The sequence below is a fragment of the Triturus cristatus genome, chromosome 6, assembly GCF_964204655.1.
Source record: "Triturus cristatus chromosome 6, aTriCri1.1, whole genome shotgun sequence".
Lineage (NCBI taxonomy): Eukaryota > Metazoa > Chordata > Amphibia > Caudata > Salamandridae > Triturus > Triturus cristatus.
Genome location: NC_140589.1, coordinates 1,686,564,446 through 1,686,591,069, shown reverse-complemented (window position 1 = coordinate 1,686,591,069; position 26,624 = coordinate 1,686,564,446). Strand labels below are relative to the sequence as shown.

The 26,624-nt window shown below is 44.7% G+C and overlaps 1 protein-coding gene across 8 annotated transcripts in view; it reads left to right on the top strand.

Moving 5' to 3' along the window:
* ANGEL2 (angel homolog 2) overlaps positions 1 to 18,467 on the top strand; it is a 402,703-nt gene extending 384,236 nt beyond the window's left edge. For all 8 annotated transcript variants that reach the window (XM_085612886.1, XM_085612885.1, XM_085612891.1 and 5 more), the window contains one exon: positions 17,510 to 18,467. In XM_085612886.1, the coding sequence (XP_085469012.1) occupies positions 17,510 to 17,658 (149 nt within the window). In that variant the 3' untranslated portion in view covers positions 17,659 to 18,467. The remainder of the gene's footprint in view (positions 1 to 17,509) is intronic.
* The last annotated feature ends 8,157 nt before the right edge of the window (positions 18,468 to 26,624 follow it).

Here is a 26,624-nt window from a genome sequence, read left to right as displayed (position 1 = left end):
AGGTCTTTTCTGCGATGTGGGAGAAGGTTCGTCGTCCTCTTCTGCTTCAGTAGATGCAGGAAGTATGGGGAAGTGAAAGGGAGGTGGAGTGGAGTCTTCTCAATGGTTGGGGAAAGTTCAGGCCCTTGATTGTGTAGAGCCTTGTGTGATGGGGTCAGCAGCTTGAATTGGCATCTCTTCTGTACAGGGAGCCAGGAGAGTATCCTGAGGCGGGGTGTGATGTGGGTTCGATGGGGACTTACCCACCCACGCGAGTGAGGTATCATTTTTATCGGGAGACCTGGGGGAACGCTAGGTGGGAGGTAATTTGTGGATCCACGTAGATTCCATTACTTTCCAACATAGAAATTTTAGAAAAAATTTTCAGCTAAATTTGAGGTTTGCAGGGGATTCTGGGTAGGAAAACGTTGGGGGACCCACGCATGTCATACCTCGCTGGACTCCCCAGGTGTCTAGATTTCAGAAATATGTGGGTTTAGTAGGTTTCTCTAGATGGCCGCCGATCCTGGGGTCAAAAACTCATGGGACCCCTCTTGCAAAACCAGGGGCACCGATGCTCATGACGGAACCATTCCGTCATGAGCATCGAAGGGGTTAAGTAGGTCCTGATGTAGGCATCAGTTGAAGAATGGTGAGTGGGAAAACCCGGTCGAGAAAACCCCAGCTGCAGTGTAACTGGATCAGTCTGGAGCAAGCTAGGAACTGGAGGCCACAAGCAAGTGGCAAGCTAGGAACTGGAGGCCACAGGCCGGCTACAAACTAGGTGTCCGGGTGCCTAAGTGGGGCAAGGAATCGCAAAATGAGATGGTGTAGATAGATGTTGTTCATAGGGAATAATAAAGTAGGTGTGGAGCTGGAGAACTACCATGTACGAACAGTTAATAAGGTGGAAGAATAAAAACGAGCTCTAACAAATCTAGTTTGGTTCATCGTTTTGGCTTTGCAAATTCAGACCTATTGGCTTTGCCAGTGCTGTTGAGCGACTGCATAAAGTTTAAAAAAAGAAAATAATCAAAATGGGTGTCATCCAAATTATATATGGTTGTAACATGACTGTTTCTCAAATCCAGGCTGTCAAAAGCATATGCTTCAGTGCCAGTATTTCTTTCCCCTTCATGAGGGCTACTGGATAAACTTAAGTAGTATGTGAAATTCTTCCTTGATTAAAGGAGCACCACTTCTGATACTTGGAGCAACATGGTTCAAATCAGCTATCTACAATGATAACATTCTCCCAAGCCTGACTGTGAGCTACATTGCATATAGGGTGCAGTGTCCTACTCTGTACCGTGGCACACCCTTAACTTGGTGGTCAAGGCACAAACGGGGACAGTGAATTCTGTTCAGAGTGCATGTTTGAACTTGTGCTACTACTTTGAAGGGCAGCCCTGTTGTTGGAAGTAACCTGTCTCCCTTTCACTTGCAGACTGAGACCTGCTTACATTTAACAGGGGAACAGGTATCTCCTCAAAGTTGGGTTCAGCGATGGTCTGCACCCTCCTGCTGGGGAATGCTAGGCCTACCAGACACCCATTCTATGTAGCAGCTTTGGGGGTGCACTGTGCCACTTGCATGTAGTGCAGTTAGTATGCCTCCTGACAGCTCCTTTGTCATTGTACGTGTCTGTAATATGATGTGGTCAAAACAGCACAGGATTCCTGCATTTGTTGGGGCCACATCTCGGAATGGCTATTAAAGGCTTGCGATACCCATGCCCCACTCACCAAATTCACACGCACTCGACACATAGATGCTCATAAATGGTTCTCCACCGAGTTAAAAAAACAAAAGCTCGAGCTCCGTCAGAAAAAAAGAAAGAAAATGGCGGCTAAAATACTCCACAGAGGACAAATTACAGTTCTCTTTAGCTCGCAAAGACTATAAAAGAGCTGTACGGCAAGCCAAAACGACCTACATTTTGGCCAGAATACTAAACGCCCATAACAAACCGAAAGAAATCTTCACCATAGTTAATGACCTCTGCAATACCGAAAGAACCCATCCCAATCAGACACCTACTCAAGATTTTTGTAACTCTCTGAATACCTACTTTCTGGATAAAATATCCGTGATCAAAGCCAGCATTACCCACTACCCTCAGTATGGAAAACCTGGTCACCTTGCCAACAAACCCAATTATGATGGATCATTTCCCCGCCATATGCCCCCAGACTTTCAGATTTGTTGGCTTGTGTCAAATATGGCTCCCCTAATGATTGCTGCCCTCCTCACATTCTAAAGGACGCCTTGTCCACCCTTCCTCATAGCGTGCTTCCCTTCCTTAACGAATCTCTTCTCCAAGGTAAGGTTCCCACTGCCTGTAAGAATGCGATAGTGGTCCCTCTACTAAAAAAAATCAGGGGCTGACCCACTGAATGCCTCCAACTACTGCCCCATTTCCCTACTTCCCTTTCTGGCCAAGATTCTTGAGGCCCACTTCGCTAGGTCCCTCTCTAATTTTGTCGAACAGTCTGAACACCTAGAGCCTAATCAAACTGGTTTTCGACCCGCCCATTCAACTGAGTCGGTTATCCTCGCAGTACTGCATACCTTGAGAGCAAAAGCAGATAAGGGCGTCCCTCAGGCCCTTGTACTTCTGGATCTGTCGGCCGCGTTCGACACGGTCGACCATAACATCCTGCTGGCCCATGTCGAACAGGCCGGCATACAGGGTTCTGCATACAGTTGGATTAAGTCCTTCCTCTATGGCAGAACACAAGCGGTCCGACTTGGCCCTTTTACTGCTCCTACGATCGCCACCTCTTGCGGTGTCCCCCAGGGTTTGTCCCTCTCCCCCCACCTATTTAATCTTTACCTAAACCCTTGATCAACTCCTTAAAAAAACAGGAAGATAACCACCTTCAATTATGCAGACCATCTTCAACTCATCTTTACATTGGATTCCCCGGACTCTTCCCTGGAATTCCAAGCCACTATGCTTCACATCCAGCGATGGATGAACCTTAACCATCTTAAGCTCAACGCCGGCAAGACAGAATTAGCCCACACTTCTGGGCTACTGATCTTGGACTACCCCCCACTCCCTCTTCTTCAGTGAAAAGCCTGGGCGTCACTCTAAATTCCGACCTCTCGCTCAAGGTACTGGTGGGGACAGTAGTCTCGTCATGTGTTTTCCAGTTGAGGAAAATAAGAAAAATTGCCCATTTGCTGACTCACTCTGCCCTCATTCAGGCTGTGATAGCCCTAGTTCTATCGCGTCTCGACTTCTCTAATTCCATCTATCTCGGTCTGCCTATGTTCCTACTCAAACGTCTACAAATAGTACAGAACCAGGCAGCGAGACTGATATTTAAACCTAAATGGCAATCTGCCAGCCCCCTGCTAGCCAAATTGCACTGGATACCCATCGCACAACGTGCAGCTTTCAAGACCGGATGCTTGATTTTCAAGGCCTTGTACTGCAGAAGCCCAAAATTCATCAGTTTTTTGATTGTAAAACATGTCCCACGCCGTAACCTACGGTCTGCCCATCTTAGACTACCAACTATCCCGGTCATCAAACTCAAACGCCAGGGAGGGTGCAGGTTCTCCTACCTTGCCCCGAGTTTCTGGAACTCTTTTCCATTGGACATCAGGATGCCGGATAACTTGATGGGGTTTAGAAAGGCTCTCAAGACCTTGCTGGTTTGCGCAAACCTACACATAGCTCGTCCTGCCATGACACACTTAACGATCAGCGCCATGAAACCTTATGGTGACTGTACGCCGCTTTATAAGCTCTTATTAACATAACATAACATTCCCGAAAGGGATTCCCTCCTTGTGATTGTGCTGGTGCCTATTTTGCACATACATAATCCATTTTAAAGAAGTGGCAGCTCTAGTGTCTGCAACCCCCTACTGTAATCCCAAAGTGTCCCATTGGCGCAAGCAAATGGCACACCTGCCCTTACTGTCCCCGGACACTTCTTTTAATTCAGCTTCTGGTGACAAGAGAGGCTTAGATTGACACTTTTCTTGATATATGCAAAGGTCAGTCCTTTGGATTCCTCAGAATACAATCTGTGATTGCATGGATTGAAGTGGCTGCGATGAGGCTCTGATGTGGAGTGGGAGGCCTTTCCATGCCGTAGGAGAGATGTAGAAGACGCCCGTTTTACTAATCTTGTTCTGTGTATGCGCAGGATGTGTGATTAGGAGTCCTGCAAAGGTGTCTGGGTGGTTGGTGGAAGATATGACTGTTCAGGTAAGTGAGGCTTAAGTTGTGTAGTGCCTTGAATGTATGTGAGGAGTTTGAAATGAGCAAGTTGAAATAAGGAGTTTTGCAGTTGAGCACCCTGAGGGGGAACCGCCTTTGCAGCCTTTACCACGCAACCATAACAGTGTATGTTTTTCACAGGTAAGCATAAGGCGCATATGTATCTAAATAGGTATAGATATGTATCTATATATCTATATATCTATATATACATATATATACATTTATATATATATATACATATACATACATACATACATGCATACATACATCCTACTGGTGGTTGCCAGTAGGTAGTTATAGTTAGGACCAAAGTTTCCATAGGAAAAGCATTTTTTTGCTTTGCGAATAACTTTGGCGCCGTTTGACGAATCTTCACAAATTTTTCAAAAGACTTGCCCTATTTGGTTCAGCTGCTGTTGACATTTTTGGGGTGATGGGGTCCCAAAACGCGTTATCCCCATGTTATGTCTCTGGGGTCTTTTTAATTTTTTTAACACAACTACAGCCCGAACCGCTGAACGGAATTTCATGAAAAAATCGAAAGCCTAAATGTTGGCTTGGAGAGTGTGCTTTTTGTGATTTGGTGTAAATCCGTGCTGTAGTTTCAAAGATATGCAAGTATTTTGAAAAAAGATATTTAAGTTTAAAAAATATAGATATCTGGGAGCCCAAAAGCCTATTGAAATTTGATTGGCTGCCAACACTTTAACCAGGAAGTTTTAGCAGCCATCTTGGGACTCGATTGAACGGAGTCTCACAAACAAAGTAAAATAAACAAGCATTGGCATAGCCAATAGGTCTCGCCTTTGGGACCTTATAAGTGTTTAGCCATGCAACAGTAGCATAACTAAATACTTATAAGGTCCCAAAAGCGAGACCTATTGGCTATGCAAAGCGGCCGTGCGGCCGCAAAAGTCAAAGTGATCACGATCAAACATCAAAGCGGTAAAGCGCGGCGCGCGCACATGCACTGTAGCTCCAGGCTGGCCTGGTAGCACTTTTTGGAGCCCTTTCAAGTCTCGTCAGACCAGCGCATGCGCTGGGTCAGGCGAGACCTAAAAATGGGGGTCCAAATAGGAATACCCTGACTCCCCAAGGGGGATTAAAAGCATTCTTGTATTTTGCCGTGATCGCAGGTGGATCTGTGAATCCATGCCCAATTATAATTAAAAAAATATATAAAATCCCGCACATCTTTCGAAAGAAGCCCCCAGGTGGGCCAAATCCTGGGGAGGAGATGGCAAAAATAAGAGGGGGTACATAGGGACCCCCTCCTAGAGTTTAATTTAACCCCGAGCACCACCGCCCCCCTGGGATGCCACCTCACTGGAGCGTTAACTTTTATTAATGGAGGGGCACGCGGATCCCCCCCCCCCCCCACCAAGCCCTAGGGACTGCCACCTCCCTAGGGCTAAATAAGAAATTAATGCGGTGGTACACCACATCCCCATTAAAAATGCTCTCGCTTGTTCAGAGCTGAGCAGAATTTCTTTTGGACAGAGGGAGCTGCATGTTAGCAGCTCCCTCTGTCCAAAAGCAATGCTGGCTCCCGCATGACGTGGGGAGTCGGCAGGGACCGCGGGGCCTTCATGTTCCCCCGCAGTCCCCAACGTGAGCAATTGGGTGCCCTTGGTACTCAGTGGTGTGGCCCGGGAGGGGGGCCACGCAGCCCCTCTTCCTTAAATTAAAGAACAAAATTAAGAAACGCTGCACCCTGGGGGGATGGGGTCCCCGGGCTGTAAACTGCCCTGGAAGGGAGGCCGCGTGCCTTCCTCCCCTTTCTAAAAATGCCTGGCCCTGGGACCAAATATGGCTCAGGGAAGGGGGGTCCCACACGGCCCCCCCTTATTCATATAATGTAAAAAAGAAAAACGCTACCGACCCGATGCTGGAGTCCCCCGCCACCTTTCCGCAGCACTGCAATCGCGCCTCCTGGCGTGCTGCTGGTTAGGGGATATGAAGGACCTTTGGCTGCTAAGACCAACAGGCCTGCTAACTCCAGCAAGTCCCACAGAGCGGTATTGCTGAGTGGTGACTGGAGCCATGCCCCCTTTCTCCACCACTCTGCAAACGCACATCTCTGCACACTGCTGGTGGGAGAGTGACATCCCCTTGCCTCCTGGGGGCCTCAAGACTAAAGTGGACTTCTTACCCCAACCAGTAGTGCGCCAGGAGGTGCGTTTGTAGAGTGGTGGTGAAAGGGGGCATGGTCTCCAACAACCTCTTCTTCCAGTAAGTCCCACACAGCTGGATTGCTAACAGGAGAGCTAGATGCCCCCGAAGGACCCTCTGGACCCAAGAAGACTTCATATCCCAACCATCAGTGTGCCAGGAAGCGCGTTTGCTGAGTGGTGGAGAAAGGGGGCGTGACCTCCGAAGACCGCTAAGCAATTGCGCCTTGTGGGACTTACTGGAGGTAACAGTAGGATTTATTGGCCCTCAAAGGACATCCCTGTGTGCCATCTGTTCCCTTCAGTAAGTCCCACTCTGCGGGATTGCTGAGAGGTCTTTGTGGCCCGCCCCCTTGCTCTTCCACTCTGCAAACACGCCTCCTGACGCACTACTATTTGGGGGAAGATGTCCCCTTGGCTGCTGATGGTCCTTGGGGGCGAACAACCCCTCCTGCTATCTCCAGTAAGACCCACATAGGAGATTACTAAGAGGTAATAAGAGGACATGTCCCCTTTCTCCACCACTCTGCAAACGGGTCTCCTGGCGCACTACTGGTTGGGGAATGAAGTCCTCTTGGATGCTGAGGGTCCTTAAGGCCAAGAAGCCCTCCTGATACTTTCTGTAAACAGCGGGATTCCTGAGAGCTGGTCAGAGGCACTGCCTCCTTTCTCCACCATTAGGCAAACACCATTCCTACTTAAAAAACCATAGACGTTCACTGGATAAAACTAACGTTACAGGGACGTTCTAGTTAGGCTCAGGTTTCACTCGTACAAAACTAGTGAAATTCAACAGTTATAGTTAGCTGAGCTAACTATAACTCATGCCCCCTGCAATGCATTGCTTATGACCTCAGATATTACATCATTCATGACCTGGTCAGTGACATCACTGATGACATCTCAATGGCATTACTGAACACATCATCCACAGAATCACTGATGCACCGACTCACACACCCATAGAACCTTTCATACACCCACTCAACCATTCACAGACCCATACTTGCACATACACTCACTGAGTCAAAGATCTACACACACATCCACTCACTCACCCATACAGCCACTCATACACTCACTCGGTCACTAATACAGCCACTGAAATATCCACCCATACAGCCACTCACACACTGAGACAGTCGCCCATAGAGCTACTCACACACCTAGTCACTCACCCATACAGTTAATAACACAGCCACTTACTCACCCATATAGATGCACACACACCAACTTACTCATACAGATACTAACACGTGCTCACAAACCTATACAGTCACCGACACAAGCATACACTCTCCCATACATCCACTCTTGCATTTACTCACCCATACAGACATTCATATACCCCATCACTCACCTAGACTGCCTTGCACACACTCACTCACCTATATACCATTGACATCAACCACTTATTCCCCCACACAGCCACTCGCCCTTACAGGCACTGACTCACCCACCCACCCACTCACTCATCTATACAGGCAGTCACACCCCTCCTAACCCACCCACACAGACGCTCAGACAACCAATCACTCACTAATACAGCCACCCACCAATACAGAATCCACTCAAATACTCCTACAGCCAATTAGACACCAACTGGCCGACTGCTACAGGCATCCACACAACCTGTCACATACCCATACATTCATTGAGACACCTAATCACTCCCATATACAGTCAGTCACTCACCCACTGAATCATCCATACAGGCACTGATATACCCACTGATTCCCCAATACACCTTGGGGGGGGGGGGGGTGTATATAGTGCGTGTGTGTGTATCTCAAAACGCCTTCCTCCTCTTCAAGAGAGAACCTGCACTCAAGTCCTTAGGGAATTGCATTTATTTCACCAACCGCACTTGTAAAAACATTTTTATAAGTGCTGTTGGTGAAATAAATGCAGGAGTTTGAAGTTAAATAAGGCGTTCGTGGTATCGCCTTTAGCCTGCAGCACCGGCGATCAGGTAGCATGCCAGCTAATCCACAAACCTAGGGCAATATATATATGTATGTGTGTGTATGTATGTGTATATATGTGTATATGTGTATATATATATATATATATATATATATATATATATATATATATATATATATATATATATTCACTGAAAAAACCATAGGTTTCACACATGTTATAGTTAGCGGAAATTTTACTGATAAAAAACCAATGAAATTGCCCCGTTCTAGTTAGTGCTGGCAACTATAACTCACGCGACCGCAATCCTCTGCTGATGCTAATACTGTATTTAGACACTTATTTGCCCATGTCTTCTTCCATACATTTTTAGCTATACATATATTACAAATATTTTTTTTTATAAAGACACATATGTCATCAGCAGAAGATTGCGGTCGCGTGAGTTATAGTTGCCAGCACTAACTATAACGGGGCAATTTCATTGGTTTTTTATCAGTAAAATTTCCGCTAACTATAACATGTGTGAAACCTATGGTTTTTTCAGTGAATTTGCAAGGTTTTTTAAATGCTAATTCCTAACTATAACGTGTGTGAAACCTATGGTTTTTTCAGTGAATTTGCAAGGTTTTTTAAATGCTAAGTTACTTTACGCCATTCGAGGCGTGCGCGCCCACTTAACGCAGTGCGTTCCGTGCACGGTTTTTATCAACTTTAATAAGCCCTGTACATTTGGTGGCCTTCGGCCACCAAAAGCACAGGGGGTGGGGTCAATGTGGATAGTGTTTTTTTTATTTCGATTTTATAATTTCATGTTGCCAAAATATAGTTTTTTTACTGATGTAATAAGCCCTGTACATTTGGTGGCCTACGGCCACCAAAAGCACAGGGGGTGGGGTAAGTGTGGATAGTGTTTTTTTTATTTCTATTTTTTACCGTACGCTTACGGTAAGCGTACGGTAAGCGTACTCGGCGAAATTGCCGAAAAAAAAATAATACCGTTTTTGCTCTTGGGGGATGTTTGGGGACTCCCTCAACATGACTATGTGGGAGGGAGTTGTCAAAACAGCCCCGTAACATGTTTTTGGGCATCATGTTTGATAAATAACACTCAGTGCGAGAGACAAAATGGCGGACGCCGCTTCCTGGTTTCGGCCGATTCGAATGTTTACTAAGATCTAAGAGCCAATCAGAATCGCGCTCGCGCACGCCACCGTACGCGTACGGTAAGCGTACGGTAAGCGTACCGTAAGCGGGCTCAGATATATATATTGATTTAAAGGCTATTTTCTCAGAATCTACTGAACGGATTTACACCAAACCTACAAAAGGCACTTCCTTGACATAGGGACTACCTCTCTGCCAAATTTCTAGTAATTCTGTTCAGCCGTTCGGGCTGTAGCTCTGTCTAAAGGTCCTATGGAAAAATGCATGGGAAAAACGCGTTTTGGGACCCCCCTTTTATCTCTGCCCCCGCTTGACGAATCCCCCCGAGACTTTCAGGGTAGGAGCGGAGCGTAGCGCCCCACCTATTTTGAGAAATTTGCGAGGATTCATCGACCGGCGCCAAAGTTATTCAAAATAGAATGTTGCGGATTTCCTATGGAAAAGGGGTCCTAACTATAACTACCTACTGGCGACCGCCAGTAGGTAATATATATTCACTGAAAAAACCATAGGTTTCACACATGTTATAGTTAGCTGTACATTTCACTCGTAAAAAACCAATGAAATTCCACATTATAGTTAGTGCAGGCAACTATAACTCACGCGACCGCAATCCTCTGCTGATGATGTCAGATATTACATCACTGATGACATATGTGTCTTTATGAAAAATAAATATTTGTAATATATGTATAGCTAAAGATACAGTATTAGCATCAACAGAGGATTGCGGTCGCGTGAGTTATAGTTGCCTGCACTAACTATAACGTGGAATTTCATTGGTTTTTTACGAGTGAAATGTACAGCTAACTATAACATGTGTGAAACCTATGGTTTTTTCAGTGAATTTGCAAGGTTTTTTAAATGCTAATTCCTAACTATAACGTGTGTGAAACCTATGGTTTTTTCAGTGAATTTGTACGTTTTTTTAAATGCTAAGTTATGTATTTATTTTTAATTTTTGTGCGCACGGTGCGCTTCGCGTACGGTAAGCTTACCGTAAGCGCACGGTAAGCGCACGGAGCGCGCTTACAGATATATATATTGATTTAAATGCTATTTTCTCAGGAACTACTGAACAGATTTACACCAGACCTACAAAAGGCACTTCCTTGACCTGCGGACTACCTCTCTGCCAAATTACAAGTAATTCTGTTCAGCCGTTCGGGCTGTAGCTGTGTCTAAAGGTCCTATGGAAAAATGCATGGGGAAAACGTGTTTTGGGACCCCCCTTTTTTCTCAGCCCCCGCTTGACGAATCCCCCCGAGACTTTCAGGGTAGGAGCGTAGCGCCCCATTAGTTTTGAAAATTTCGCGAGAATTCGTCGACCGGCGCCAAAGTTATTCCAAATAGAATGTTGCAGATTTCCTATGGAAACAGGGTCCTAACTATAACTACCTACTGGCGACCGCCAGTAGGTAATATATATATATATATATATATTTTTTTTTTTAACACTCATAAACTTTTCTGGTCTAGTTGTGACGTGGAAAGTTTTGGGTTGATCCAAGTGGGGGTCAAAAAAGTGGGACCCGACTGCAGCCTGCACCGCAAAGTAGAATTACACCAAATTTGGCAGAAAGCTAGCTCTTGGGCCGGAAAGAGCCCTTTTTGTTATTTGATGTAAATACATTCAGTAGTTTTGGCGATATTAAAGGAAAACCACATCTTTATATATAGAGGTGCGAGCCCTCCTAAAATCTTACCGATCTCGTGCAGAGATCTGATTGGCTGCCAACGCATCAACCAGAAAGTGTTGGCAGTAATCTTCGGACTCTGGCTCGGCCAAGTCCCAAACAAAAACATAAAAAAAGAGAAGGTGGCTGAGTAGGAATACCCTGACCCCCTAGGCCTGAAAGTTGGGTTTTCTAGGGACCCCGCCAGGTTCAAAAACCTTTAAAAAAAAATCAACAAAAAAATACATTGCAATGAAAATCATGAAGATGTGCAAATCCTTGCCAAAGTTTAAATAAAAAAATGTGCAGTCTCTTGCGCTTGTTTAAGCATTGGCCTGGGGGGAGTTGGGGGCGGGATCGATCTTGTCCTGGGGCCTTATTCATATAGATAATATGGGGGGAGCACAAGCGGACCCCCGCCCCATTGCCACTATGAACCCAGGGGACCACCACCTCCCCTGGGCCAGGGCAAACGAAAAATGTAATGGAGGGTCTCCCCTTCTGTAGGCCTTTCATGGCCCAGGAGACTACCACCTACCCAAGGCAAGGCCAATACAATTATTATTGAAGGTGGGGGGCTCTGGACCACCTGCACTCCCGGCCATTTATGCTCCTGGGGACCACCACCTCCCCGGGGTCATGCTGAATAAAGACCAAGGAAAGAAGGGGGCAGTGCAGCCCCCCGTGGAGCCATTAATGGCCCTGGGAACCACCAACCTACAGGATCGTCTCCCTATGTCCCGGGGTGCCCACCCCCTGGAAATAGCGATTTGCCGCCGCTTGGTGGGAACTATGACTGCTCCCACCAAGCAAGAGCAAACAGTAAGTCAGCTCCCAGCTGACAGCAGGAAAACTGTTCCCACTCACTGGGAGTGGAGTTACAGGCAGAAAAACAGATGAAAGGATTGTTAACACACATGGAGCAGCATTTTTGCTGTTCCCTACATGTGAGAGCAATTCTGACTCCCGCTGAAGGAAGGAAGCTGCCAGGAACCGGAGGGGCATTGAGGCTCCTCCCATGGTCCCCAGTACTGCAGACTGGGTGTCCTGGATGGCCTCCAGGACACCCAGCATCAAAAGGCCAGGTCCCGGGTAGGGGGGCCATGTGGCCCCCATCCCATGTGTAATCATCAAAAGGAGAGACCATGGTTCTCTTTTAATTACCCTGAGTATGCAAGTACCCAAAACCATCTGCAAGCTCCCTTCATTTTGCCCCACCCCGTTTTCCTTAGTAGTATGCAAAGGGCCTCCCATCTTTTACCACGTTGATGGGACAGTTTACGAAAAGGCCCCCCCCCCCCCCCCCCCGAGTGCGTGTCCCGCTGACTGGTGGGCACATGTCTTATTTCTGAAAAGAGATGCTACACGGGTCTATACCCAGAGAAGGCCCTGGTGCTGGAGCCAGTGTGCCCGGGTTCTAGCTGTCTAGATGGCATATAGCAAACTCAGCTAGGTCTATGGATCCACTTCACGGCGCTTTGATCCATCCTGGCTATTTAACAAAGACTTTATTTTGGTGTGTGTGACCCATAACCTGCATGGCCCCTAATGTTTACTTTCACAAATATGTCATATAGAATCATATCTTGATGAATTTTTTTAAAGCACAGAAGCAAACTATAGGGGCCAGATTCTCGCAGAGTTTACCCAGCACAGAAAGAAAAGTACCTGTACTTTGTAGCATAATTGAACAACTAAACGCAAATCACAATTTACATTGGATTGAAACTACTCAAGCACCCACACATACACCCATATAGCTACTCACACACCCAGTCACAGACCCATACAGCAACTCACACACCCAGTCACAGACCCATACAGCCCCTCACACACCCAGTCACAGACCCATACAGCCCCTCACACACCCAGTCACAGACCTATACAGCCCCTCACACACCCTGTCACAGACCCATACAGCCCCTCACACACCCAGTCACAGACCCATACAGCCCCTCACACACTCACTCAGACCCATACAGTTACTCACAGACCCATACAGCCACTCACACACAAAATACCTTCGAAATTCACTGAAATAAACTAAGATTATAAGGACACTATTGGTAGGAAAAAACATTCAAATACAGTAAAACCACTGAAAAAAGCAAAGATTTTAGTTAGGCTTACATTTCACTCGTATAAAACCAGTGAAACTTAGCTGTTAGTTACTGAGCTAACTATAACTTACGCCCTCCGCAATGCACTGCTTATGACATTACCTCACTTATTACATCACTGATGACATCCACAGAACCACTCCCACACACACCCATACAGCCACTCGCGCACCCATACAGCCACTCGCACACCCATACAGCCACTCGCACACCCATACAGCCACTCGCACACCCATACAGCCACTCGCACACCCATACAGCCACTCGCACACCCATACAGCCACTCGCACACCCATACAGCCACTCGCACACCCATACAGCCACTCGCACACCCATACAGCCACTCGCACACCCATACAGCCACTCGCACACCCATACAGCCACTCGCACACCCATACAGCCACTCGCACACCCATACAGCCACTCGCACACCCATACAGCCACTCGCACACCCATACAGCCACTCGCACACCCATACAGCCACTCGCACACCCACAAAAACCTTCAGACCCATAGAAGCACTCACAAAACCACTCACACACCCATATGAGTACTCACACCCATACAAGCACACACTCACATACCCACACCACCACTCTCAAAGCTACTCACACACCCACCTCACACAGCTTCCCAGACACCAACTTACACACACAACCAACTCTCACAATCACTCACACCCACACAACTCTCACACCCACATGACTCCCACAACCACTCCCACACCCATACTACCACTGACACCCACCTGCACAACCACTCACACACATACAACACACAACCACTCACACACCCATACAATCACTCACAGACCCATACAATCACTCACAGACCCACTCACGTCCTTACCACTCACACTGCCTCTCGGATACCTACTCTCACACCCAATAACCACTCACACTCAAACCATTCAAAAACCCATACAGCCACTCCTATATCCACTGACAGACCCATACAGACACTCACACATCCACTGGCAGATCCATACAGCCACTCACATACCCATACAGCTACTCAAGACACCCACTCGCATAGTGATACAGACAGTCACAAAGTCCCTCAGATGACATATAATAAAAACAGTAGAAAAGAGAGGAGTGGAAGACTAGTAAGTTAGCTTATGCAGTAGCTTAGTATATATTTTTAAGTTTCTGAAACATTTATGAAACCACTCACTAGATGTCAGAAGTGATGTCACTGACCATGTCATGAGTGTTGTAATATGTGAGATCATAAGCAGTGCATTACAGAGGGCGTAAAGCTCAGGTAAATATAAATGCTGAATTTCACTGGTTATGTACGAGTGAAATCTGAGCCGAACTATATAGTCCCAGTAACCTTTGTTTTTTTTTCAGTGAATTTACCAGTAACCTTTGGGTTTTTTTCAGTGAATTTACAAGGTTTTTTTAAATTCTATTTCCCAACTAGAATGTCCCTATAAACTTTGCTTTTTTTAACGAATTATCTACTGGCGGTCGCCAGTAGATAGTTATAGTTAGGACCGTGTTTCCATAGGAAATCTGAAAATTCTATTTTGAATAATTTTGTCGCCGGTTGACGAATCCTCGCGAAATTTTCAAAACTAATGGGGCGCTCCGCTCAACTCCTACCCTGAAATTCTCGGGGTGATTCGTCAAGAGGGGGCTGAGAAAAAAGGGGGGTCCCAAAACGCGTTTTCCCTATGCATTTTTCCATAGGACCTTTAGTCGAAGGTACAGCCCGAACGGCTGAACAGAATTACTTGAAATTTGGCAGAGAGGTAGTCCTCAGGTCAGGCATGTGCCTTTTGCATGTGTGGAGTCAATCTGTTCAGTATTTCCTGAGAAAATTGCAGTTAATGCACATAAATATCTATAGCCGCGCACCGTGCGCGCACCCTAACGTGCGCAAGCGTAATTCTGATTGGTGGTTACATGTCAGTCAACGTTCGAATCGGTCGAAATCAGGAAGTGTCGGCCGCCATTTTGTTTGTTGTGGGTGCGAGAGTGAAAAAGAGAGGTGGCGAACGTGAAAAGGGGGCAGGGTAGAGAGTTCCTGACCCCCTAGCCTTTGTCAGGGGGTCCCTAAAGGACCCCGAAGGGTGAAAACCATTTTATTTTATTTTTATTTTTAAATCGCGGGGTGCGCGCACGGTGAAAAACCTTAAAAAAAAAAAAAAACATACATAACTTAGAATTTAAAAAACCGTACAAATTCACTTAAAAAACCATAGGTTTCACACATGTTATAGTTAGGTGGACATTTCACTCGAAAAAAAACAATGAAATTCCCCCGTTATAGTTACTTCAGATAACTATAACTCGCGCGCCCGCCACTCTATCACAAGGATGATGTCATCAGTGATGTCATGAATGATGCCACTGACCATGTCATGAGTAATGTAATATGTGACGTCATCAGCAGTGGATTGCGGGCGCGCGAGTTATAGTTATCTGAACTAACTATATCGGGGGAATTTCATTGGTTTTTTACGAGTGAAATGTCCACCTAACCATAACATGTGCGAAACCTATGGTTTTTTAAGTGAATATATATATATATATATATATATCTTTATATATATATATATATATATATATATCTTTATATATATATATATATTGACGTGTGTGTGTATAAATATATATATAGTCTTCATACTTACCTGTGAAATACTTACATTTTCGTTATAAAGGTATGTGTGGTAAACTTTTTCATGGTAAAGACTTAATGTTTGTTAGGACTGTGTTGTAAAGACATGCCTGGTGAAGGCATGTGTGGTTCTGTTATACAACCACCTTGAGGTGTCGTGTGATGTTAATAGTGTGTGGGAGGTTGAAAAAGGAGTGTGACGGTTGAGTTCTGAATGGTTTGTAGACTTGGTGATCCTGACGTAGAGGGTGTTCCCGTAATCCATCTTGCTGGTGGCTAGGACGTGAGTGACTGTTTTTCTAGTGTTGCTTGAGAGCCATTTGAAGATCTTCCTCAGCATCTTCAGGTTCTGGAAGCAGGATGCAGTAACTGTTGATTTGTGCTGTAATGTGCAGTGCGCGGAGAGGGAAGAAGCCCAATCCTCTTCTTTGATGCTTTTCCAGCTGTGGCAGGCGGTACAGGTGGTGGTAGGTCTGTAGTGGTGTGGAATGGGTATAATGAAACTGACGAGGGTGTGGTTAGTCCAGGTCATAGTTGCTAGCTTGTGGATTGAGGTTGCTAATTGAGGGGGAAATCGTGTCCAATAGTGAGCAGAAAAATAACCGCTTGAGGTGACTGGGTATCAGTATTTGTAACTTCATATGCAACAAATATACTGAACTCTGAGCCAGTCAGCAATGCTAATTATTGTCCCTTGCTGTCCTTTTGCACCTGAAGCTTGTTTCCATACATCCAGTGATCAATAACTTAAGTTACCGACTAGATCAGTAGCGCTGTGGTGCTGAATAGGCATAAATGTAAGCAAAACTTTTGAATGCGGATCAAAGAAAATCCTCATTGTTTGTTTTTAATGCTAAAATTAATGATATTTCAAGATTTCTTTTATTTTTATTTTTTTGCTACACACTTGTTGATTGGCAAATGTTATAATGCCTAAAAGAGTAGTAGCTCGTAAACTTGTTCACTGGGCCAAATGAATACTAAATGCAGATTCATCCACTTTAAAAACGCTCTTCTGTTTGTTTTTAAAAAATGTATTTAATATAACTGTTAGGTTACGTGTATATTGGTGGTACATGAAGGATACGTTTGTTGAACAGTGCTCCATGTGAAACCAGGACCCCTGCATTCTACACTCAATGACCGATAATCATTTGGCATTGCCCCTTTTGGTTTTTTTTCTTTTTTTTTTATATAAACAGTGTGAGATGGCAAAGCTTTCAGTCGGCTCACTGCCAAGCTCTGGAATGACCTACCATGTTCTCTTAAAGTGATTGAACAGTATCTTCTTTTTAGAAAACAGTCAGAAACCTTTTCTCTTTGAATGTAGCCGCATTCTCGCTTTTTCCCATTTACTGTAGTAATTTTGACTTCAGCGCCAGAATGCCTTTTTTGGTAACCGTTTTCTATGAATTATTATTAGTTATATAAAAAACATGGTATCTGTTTTGGAACCCTTTCCTGAGCGTTCTAATATTTGTTAAAGTGGTTTTATTTTTGTTCGTTGTTATATATACACATATCGTTGTTTTTTATTTTTTTGTTTACCAAAACCTCGGTTTTGTTGTAACTTTGTTTTACGATCTTGCTTCCTAGGAACTACAGTGCAACGCAGGGGCTTGAAACTTTTTGGCAGACTGTCGCTTCTAACAGAACATGATCTTTGGACTGTTAATGGCCTTCCCAATGAAACCATTTCTTCAGATCACTTATCATTAGTAGCCAGGTTCCGCCTTGAACTCTAATATTAGGAGTTATGTGACAAGTGGGACTTCAAACAAACTCAATATCTCTGTTTTGCCACTGGTACTAAACCCCATTTTCCTGCAGGCACCAAACTACTAAGCCACTCAAAATAAAAACTGGTAACATTCAGGAATTTCTAGTTTACATTTGTTAAACACATTTTTAAGAGATTTTATTTTTTTCATAAATGACCGCTTTCAGGATTCTTGTAAAAATTAAATGAAAAATTGAATTTGAAACTTCTTTCTCATAAAGGATTGTGCCATATCAAAAAAAGTGATTTCTTTTTACTCCGAGAAACTGTAAATATGTGTTGCCAGTATATTTCCCCAGGAAAAATACGGTTTGATTATGAGGTGAGTTTTTCTATGTTTGTAAGACAATTTTAGCTTTTTAGTTGTAGCTGTGTTTAATCATTCTTTCCTTCGGGTTTTTGTTTGTAATTGAAGCAAATGTAAACTGCTCTCTCTGGTAGGAGTCCTGTCCTTGTTACATTTGTGCTTATGATCTTCAATGTAAGCGTTTTATTTAAGCTTAGTTTTACTGATTTGTTTTAGGATTCTTTATTGTACTGTTACGTTCCAAGCATATCTTTGACATTGTATAGGCAATTAAACCTAATTTGAAATCAATCCGATTCTGTAGAATCGAATGCAGTTAATGACAACACAAAAAGGAGCCTCAAGTTCATTGTGTATATCTTGAGGAAGTGTTGAAGTCCAGCACCCTCATAAAAATACTTCTCCATGAATAGAATGTGCATACTTGTTTTCCTTCTTAATAACGTTGATTAAAACATGACACCTTTTGTGCATATCCTCCTTATTTCAGGTTAATTGAGCAGGTCTGTTGCAAACATCCACTGCTTGTATCTTTCTATCTGACATTACCGATTTTAGGTCATTTGCGATAATTTAAGGCCTCAGCTAGACGTCAGCAATGAGCACTTGGTGACCCCTGAATTAACTAAAGAAATGTTTAATATTTTTCTAAGAATTAACCAACTCAAACGGGACTACAAACAACCCATCTACGATTTTCTTGTACCGAAAATAGTGAAAAATGAGAGAATCTATCCTTCCCAAACTAACTAGTATCTGCCACCTTTATCCCCATACCCCCGCCCCCACCAACCACCCACCAAAAGAAAAACAAGGGTTCCGGTTTCACATCAGTGCAAGCAGAGGACAGTTTGAACTCTGGTCAAAAAACTAAAACAAAGCCGAAAGACTCCTTGCAAAACTTTATACATCACTGTAAGCATTGCATTGTAAGCAGTTTACCCTAATGATAGTTCAACTCCCAACAGAATGCTGTGTGGTACACAGTGCGTTTATAATGACATAATCATTGTATCATTCTTAACTGTGATGTATCCATCTCTTGATCATACAATAATCACCCCTTTCATTAAGAAGGCGGCGGCAAGTCAACTTTAGGCACCCCAGGAAATATAGAGCATAGCAGACTCCAATGTCAGAACCATATCTCCTTACCTCTATTACAGGTTTCCAGTGACCACACATAAATTGAAACATATATTCAATTACCCAGCTGACTGGTTGGTCAGCTATTGTTCTCATATTTTGGATACTTAGCTTAATATCCCCTCCATGCATATATTGTGCATTCAGCAGCTGCACAGTAGTCCATGCGTCCACACTAATCTTCCAATTTAGGGGGGCTTTAGCTTTACCAACAGCAGGCTATGTCTCGTTTGCAACCACAAAGCCAACCCCAGCCAGTGCTCTCTGCACCCTCGTATTCAAATAACCATCCATACTTCCCAGAATCACCACCTTAGGGTCTGGACTAGGCAACCTACCTATGCTTTCTGGCAGGATATCCTATATCTCTCTCCCCCCCCCCCCAATCTGTGGATAGAAGAACATTCCAAGATGGCTTGAAAGAAGGTTCCTCTTGCTTCTTTACAATGAACACAGACCAGGCTGTACCCTCTGCCCATCTTTCAGATCCTTTCTGGGATTGAGATAGGTCGTATGGTAATAATTAAACTAGATCAATCTCAGATTTGAAGGGATCTGCAGTATCCTAGATGCCATCTAGGCCTTCTGCCACGCGTCATAGCTCGGCTTGTCCATCTCTTGCTCCCAAGCAACTCGTATTCCCACAGGTTGGTCACTGGTGTTCAGTATTGGGGACCTGTAAAGTTGCAATTTATCCTTACAACCGAAGGGTTCCATCACTAGCTTGACTATAATCTGAGAACTCGCCTAGCTCCTCTCTGTAGTTGGATAAGGCATTTCTTAGATGTAGGTACCTGTAGCGTTGGGACCTGTGTGGCCCAAACTCTACAGTGAGTTGTTAAAAGGACTTGATATGTTCTTGCTCCCAGACGTCCCTCAGGGAGGATATCCCTTTAAGATCCCACTCCCTAAACCCGGAAAGCTGCGTTACATGTTTCATTCAAGTACCAGTCCAGAGCAGTGATGTTTGGCCAGTTTAGATAGCCATTTAAAAGGTCTTTGGGCATCTTGCCGACCAGAGAACTAGGACACAGGTAACCTATTCAGAGGGGGCCCACCGTATAGACTGTGCTGAATCAACCCACTGACTCAAACTCCACACCAAGAACAGGATGCTATCTGCTTCCAAAAAGCCAGTCCGTAGTTGGCATCAACTGGGCTGTCTATTAATAAAGCCTGGGATCTGGCACTCCCAGTCCCTGGTTGTATACTAGCATAATGCATTTCGGAAATGAAACCCTGGGTAGCCTCCCTACATAGGCATTTTGTCACTAACTTCTGGAGTGCTGTAAAGAATGCACATGGGAGAACAAAGGGGTAGTTCTGATACATGTAGAGGAAATATAGAAGTGTAAACATTTTGTGACCGTGCTTCTTGTTTCTTCAATGAAATAGGCAGTGTGGACCATCCCTCCAACTCCTCTCAAGGATGCCTCATGAGAGGAGTAATGTTTAAATTCCATGCCAATTGATGATCTTAATCCTTGGGCATTGAAAGTAATCCTCTACTGCCCTTTCTAGCATGTTAGCAGGAAACTGCAGTATAGGAACCTCAAGCTGGATATAAGCTGATTTGTCCAATTCATAACTAACCTGTAAGCTTCCCCATACACATCAAAGACTTTAACTAGTTGCTGAAATGAGACTGTGTTATTCTGCCAGAATACAAGAAAGGTGTCCGTACAAAGGGACACTATGCGTCCTCTCACTTGGCTGTCTGAAACCGTGAATTTGGGCATTTCTCCTGATCCATTCCAGAAAGGACTCCATGGCCAGAGCGAAAAGGAGTGGTTAGAGAGGACAACCCTGCCTTGTTTGTCGTTCTATGGGAAACAATGAGGAAAAGACCCAATTGACTCCTACCAGTTCAGTCAGTCTAGTATAGAACCTGCAATATCGCAAGAATCTTGTGCAAATATTAATGTTTTTTCAGCACTGCAGTCAGAATAAGGCCAGTGGACTGTGTTTTAGGCCTTCTTGTAGTCCAACAGTGATATAGTTACCCACAAGTGCTAACAAGAGATCTTGGATAATGTCACTTGCTCCCGGTACAGGCAGTGCCTAGTGCTTCTGGCAGGAATAAAACTGCTTTGGTCCTTGTGTAATAATTTCCGAATCACCATGGCCAATCTAATGGCCAAAGGTTTGGGAAGCAACTTTTTTGATTGGTTTTCTGGTAAGCATAGTATGCATTTATAAATGGCAGTCAATTTACAAAGCCCCCAATGTGTGAAGAAAAACATTGCACGCATTTTTTACATAATCAACATCTCTTTGCGACACGTGTCCTGAGACTATCAGTGGATGCATGTTAGTATGCAAGTATATATGCACCATAGGTTAGATGAAATCGACTGCGGACAAAATCATAAGTGATAATAACTTCACAACAAGTAACAAACTGTTGCAGGCCTGGTCTATATGAGTTAGGAGCATGTACAAGGAGGGGCTTATGGCGAGGGCATGCTTATTTATGCATTGTGGTTAGTGCACTATGCATTATACATAGGATAACAGTGTGTAATTGTTAGTGATCAGGTGGTTTGGTCATGTCTTAGGTGGGTGAGTGGCATCTTTGACGGTTCTTTGAAGGAGAAAAGCAACTTGTCCCACTGTGTTGCGATTGTGTGTTTGCGGAGGCCCATGGCTTCTTCTTATCTGATTAAACCATTAATGTATAAAAGAAATAAAATAGGGGCCAGGTCGCAGCCCTGACCGAGTCCCTGTGACAGGCTAAAGGGATCTGTACATCCCCCCCTTCATTCCCTATCTTACAGCAGCACTGACCCTGTAGTGTAAGGTGTTAAGAAAATCCACCAAGGATAAAGGCAGACCGATTTTAATTCAAATTTTCCAAAGCTTGAATCAATTAACGCTAAATTAAACGGACCCTTCTTGGCAACCACATATTTTCCTATGGTAAGGTGCAAATTTAAACACTGCACAAAGTTCCCCAGGCCAACCCTAAGCCCATATTGAATACACCCTATGTAAAGACTACCCGATCTCCTCTGCCACCATTTGTAAATGTAAAATGTAAATGTGTATGTACTTGTATAGCGCAACTGCCACCCCCAACGGGGGTATCCTGGCGCTTTTTCTCATACCGCTTTGGAACTCTTCCTGGCCTTTCCCTGTGAAATGTCCACTCCTGGGCACCCCCATGGTGAAGCCAGGCATCCCAGCGCTGCTGGGGCCGTTGTGGAGATTAAGCAAGCTATTGCCCAGAGTTGGAGCGTGGGGACCCATGATTAGAATAGGCACCGAGGCGAGAATTATCAGGTCCGAGGAAATTGAATCCAAGACCCGCCGAGGCGGGGGATTGAACTCTGGTCCCGGGCCAGCACTCTGCATCAGGGTCTGCCGCTCTAACCATTCAGCCACACTTCTCCACTTAAATATCTCTTGTTAAACGCTAGGTCGCTAATTAAACATAGTGTGGAATGCGCTCTGTTTATGGAAGACAATAATATTAAATTAGGCTTTATAACCGAATCTTGGTCCCATGAAGCTTCAGGGCCTGACCTGCTTAAAGCTACCCTCCCACCCCCCCGCCCCCCCCCCCCCCCCCCGCCTACCGCCCCCCGCTTCCTTTGTTTAACTCAAGACAGATCCCTAAAGCGAGGTGGTGGGTTGGCAGTCATTTATCACGGCTCCCTTAGACCCACTTTTACTAAAGCCTCCAACCAGACCTGCGAAGCATTGCTAATTAATATTCAAATTTCAAACCACAAGACTTTCAATAACGTCCTCCTCTACCGTCCTCCCGGGCCCAGGAGTGCGTTTTTATATTCTTTAGGATCACTTTTAGAGAAAGGACTGTGTAATAAGAACTTCACAGTCATGGGCAATTTTAATTTTCACCTGGACGATTTGAATGACCCTGATAACATAAAATTGCAGCAAATATTTAGCGTGGCGACCCCAAACAGTTAGTAGAAGACTCTACTCATTCTGCAGGCCATACAGTGGATGGAATTTTCTCCAATTATCCCAACCTCGTCTATTCTAATTCCATACCTCTCACCTGGACTGATCACGCAGCTGTCCTATTTGAACTTAAACAAACTCCACCGAATAATCACAAACTTCTGGATACAGCAACTATAAAAACCAGGTGCTGGAAAAACATTGACCACCTTGCTTTAAGCAATCTCTTACAGGGCTCAATACCTGCACCTGTTACTGACGTAGATGAAGCCACAATTACTTATACAGATTGGGTGGACTCGGCCTGCAGGAAGTTAGTGCCAGATAAACTGTGTATTGCTAAGCGGGCACGGCCAACAGCCCCGTGGTACTCCGAAGGTTTAAAAAAACAAAAATTAGAGTGTAGAGAGCTGAAAAGAGTATGGAGGAGAGAGTACAGTAATACTGGCAGGGGGGCTTATAAGACAGGCCTGGCTAAATATATAAAAATACTATTTGAAACAAACAAGTTCTTCTTTGGGGAACAGATTAGAGGTGCTAGCTCCTCATCCAAAGAGCTGTTTAGAACCATCTCCCTGTTAACCTCCTCCACTAGTCCTAAGTAATGTAGAACTTTGCGAATCTCTGGCTGCCTTTTTTCTACAAAAGGTCAAATATTTTTTCTTCCTTTATATTTATGCCCATACTCACTATTGAGGCAGCGTCAATAGAGCGCCTAGAGCACAGTGGACTCTCCCCCGTTCTTGATCACTTTACACCTCTAGATCAGCTTGGAGTTACCAAGCTCTTCTTTGAGATTCGCTCTGGCTCCCCGCTGGATCCATGCCCAGCCTCGGTACTGAGGTAGGTCCCGGATATCATTGGGGAAGCCCTCACCCCACTGTTCCGTTCTATTTTTAAAACTGGTCGTTTCCCTGCTCTCTGGAAGATTGCTTCGATTCTCCCATTGCTCAAACAACCTAATTTAGATTTAAAAGACCCGAGCAATTATAGACCCATCTCTCGTCTTCCCTTTCCGGGTAAGATGATTGAGAGGGCCATGAATGTTCAACGTAGCCTATTCCTGCAATCCAATTCATCTTTAGACACCAAGCAATTCGGATTTCGTGCCGAACATAGCACCGAATTGGCACTAATAAAATCCACGGACGAGATCAGGGAGGCCCTAGATCAGGGTGGCGCTGCCATACTTGTCCTGCTGGATCTCTCGGCCGCATTTGATACGGTCCATCATGAAGTTTTGATGGACCGTTTAACAGCGGTCGGGGTTAAAGACCGGGCCTGGGACCTCCTGAATTCGTTCTTAGCTAACCGATCACAAACGGTGGACCTCGGCAGAAACAGCTCTAAGCCCTTTGCTCTTCCTTGTGGAGTTCCACAAGGGTCTTCACTCAGCCCAACACTGTTTAATGTATACGTCACCCCGCTGGCAATCCTGGTTAAATCTTTTGGATTCCAGCTGTCTTCCTATGCCGACGACACACAAATTGTGTTGGCAATCAAAAAGGGGGCAGAGGCTGAGACTGCCTCTAAGTGTCACAATTGTATGCAGGCAATTGCTGCCTGGATGACATCAAATTGCCTCAAACTTATTGCTGAAAACACCGAGGTCATACTTTTTGGGAACCGGACTGGTGGCCGACTACAATGGGAAGGCCCCCTGTTCCAGTGGCAAAGGCAAAACATCTCGGAGTGCTCATAGACTCAAAACTGTCTTTCGAGGATCAGGTCAGCAGAGTTTGCTCATCCTGCTTTTTTACACTTAAAATCCTCCCTAAAGTAAAATTTTTCCTCCTAGAAGACTGCCTGAAAATTGCCGTTACTGCACTCATTCTGTCGCGGCTAGATTATTGTAACAGTCTTTATATTAATATCCATAAAAAACACCTGTCCAGACTCCAGACCGTGCAGAATGCTGCAGCTAGAATGCTTACTGGTACACCCAGGTTCACTTCAGTAAGGGCGGGACTTAGATCCCTTCACTGGTTACCTGTGGCGTCACGGATTCAGTTCAAGGCCTTGTGTATAGTCTTTAAAGCTCTTAATGGCACTGGCCCTGACTTTTTAAGACATACTATTCAGTGGTACATGCCTGGGAGAGCCTTGTGCTCCCTGCAATCTAAATTGGCTATCCTGCCCCGCTACTACAAAACCAGCTGGGGTTGTAGGAGCTTCTGCCATTGCGCTGTTAAGGCTTGGAATAGCCTTCCTCTTCATCTTAGGAACTCTACAGAACTTCTTCCATTTAGGAAGGGTTTAAAAACTTGGTTATTCTCCTAGACTATCTCTTTGGCCCACTGTTTCAACTGTTCTCTCTGGCAGGTAGTGCATAGTGCCAGGACACCTCAGGGTAGCAGCGCGCTTTAAAAATCTTGATAACATAAGGAACTGTTTTGCTCTACCCAATCCTCAGTTCTGTGCAAGATGACGTCCCACGATCTTAACCACAGTATCTAAGAGTGAAAATGGTCTGTAGCACCAATTGTCCTAACGCCTACCTTTCTTGAATATGGGCATAATTGTAGACGTCTGCCAGGAGTTATGGATACCAAAAGAAGTTGCTGTGTTTAAGACATTAGTAATAAAGGGGGCCCACAGTTGGATTTTCTCCTTATAAAGGTCCATAGGCAATCCCGTCCGGGCCTGGGCCCTTGGAGTGGCTTGCCAATATTTCTGCAGAAATGTCATCCAACCCAAACATAATCTTCAGTTGAAACTGTGGTGGACTATCCACATTACCGGCTGAGAGGGTCCCCCCATGAGAATAGATCAATTTAAAATGATCTACCTATCTATCAGGATTGATGTTGGATCCGAGCCCTTCTGACATGGCCCACAATCCTATTGTGTCCTTACGTTTACATGTGATGGAGCAAGGTTTCGTAAAGAAGATACTTGCTCAGATGCAATCCTCTCAAATAACATCTAACACTTTAATCAATCTGTCTTGTAAATACTAATAGTGCATTACACAAAATATATCGTATCTACGGGATGCTTTCATGTGTGTATTACTAACCAGTAACCCGAGTGTCTTAAAATGGCCGACACAACCGCGGGAATTTCACTGCGCATGTGTCTACTGTTTCTACGTAGTATGACGTATTCTAAGCTTGGAGGGAAACTTTTGCAGCTGCGCAATAGTGTTTAAATGGCCGCTTGAAACTCACATTAATGCACATGCTACTGCTTAAACTAAACCTTGCAAGTTTTACTAATTGCTAATGCGAAAGATTATTAAGTAAATGGGATTAGTGTACTAATAAGTGGTATACAGTGAATTTATTTATTTTCGTATTCTAACATGTCTTTCTCGGACTTTATTATCAGTTCGTTTTTGGGCCTCGGAGAGTGACTGAAATCCCTACCCTACCTGACCAGTGCGCACTCGCACTAAACCCTGCCCGGAACCATGATGACTGGGGGGAATCTCATGGGAACTTAACCCATCGACCCGGATAAGAGCAACATATTGTAAAATTGTATAAATTGTATTAAGCATAATGTGAAATGCAGGTGGGGATAAAGCTGTGGGAAAATAAACTACG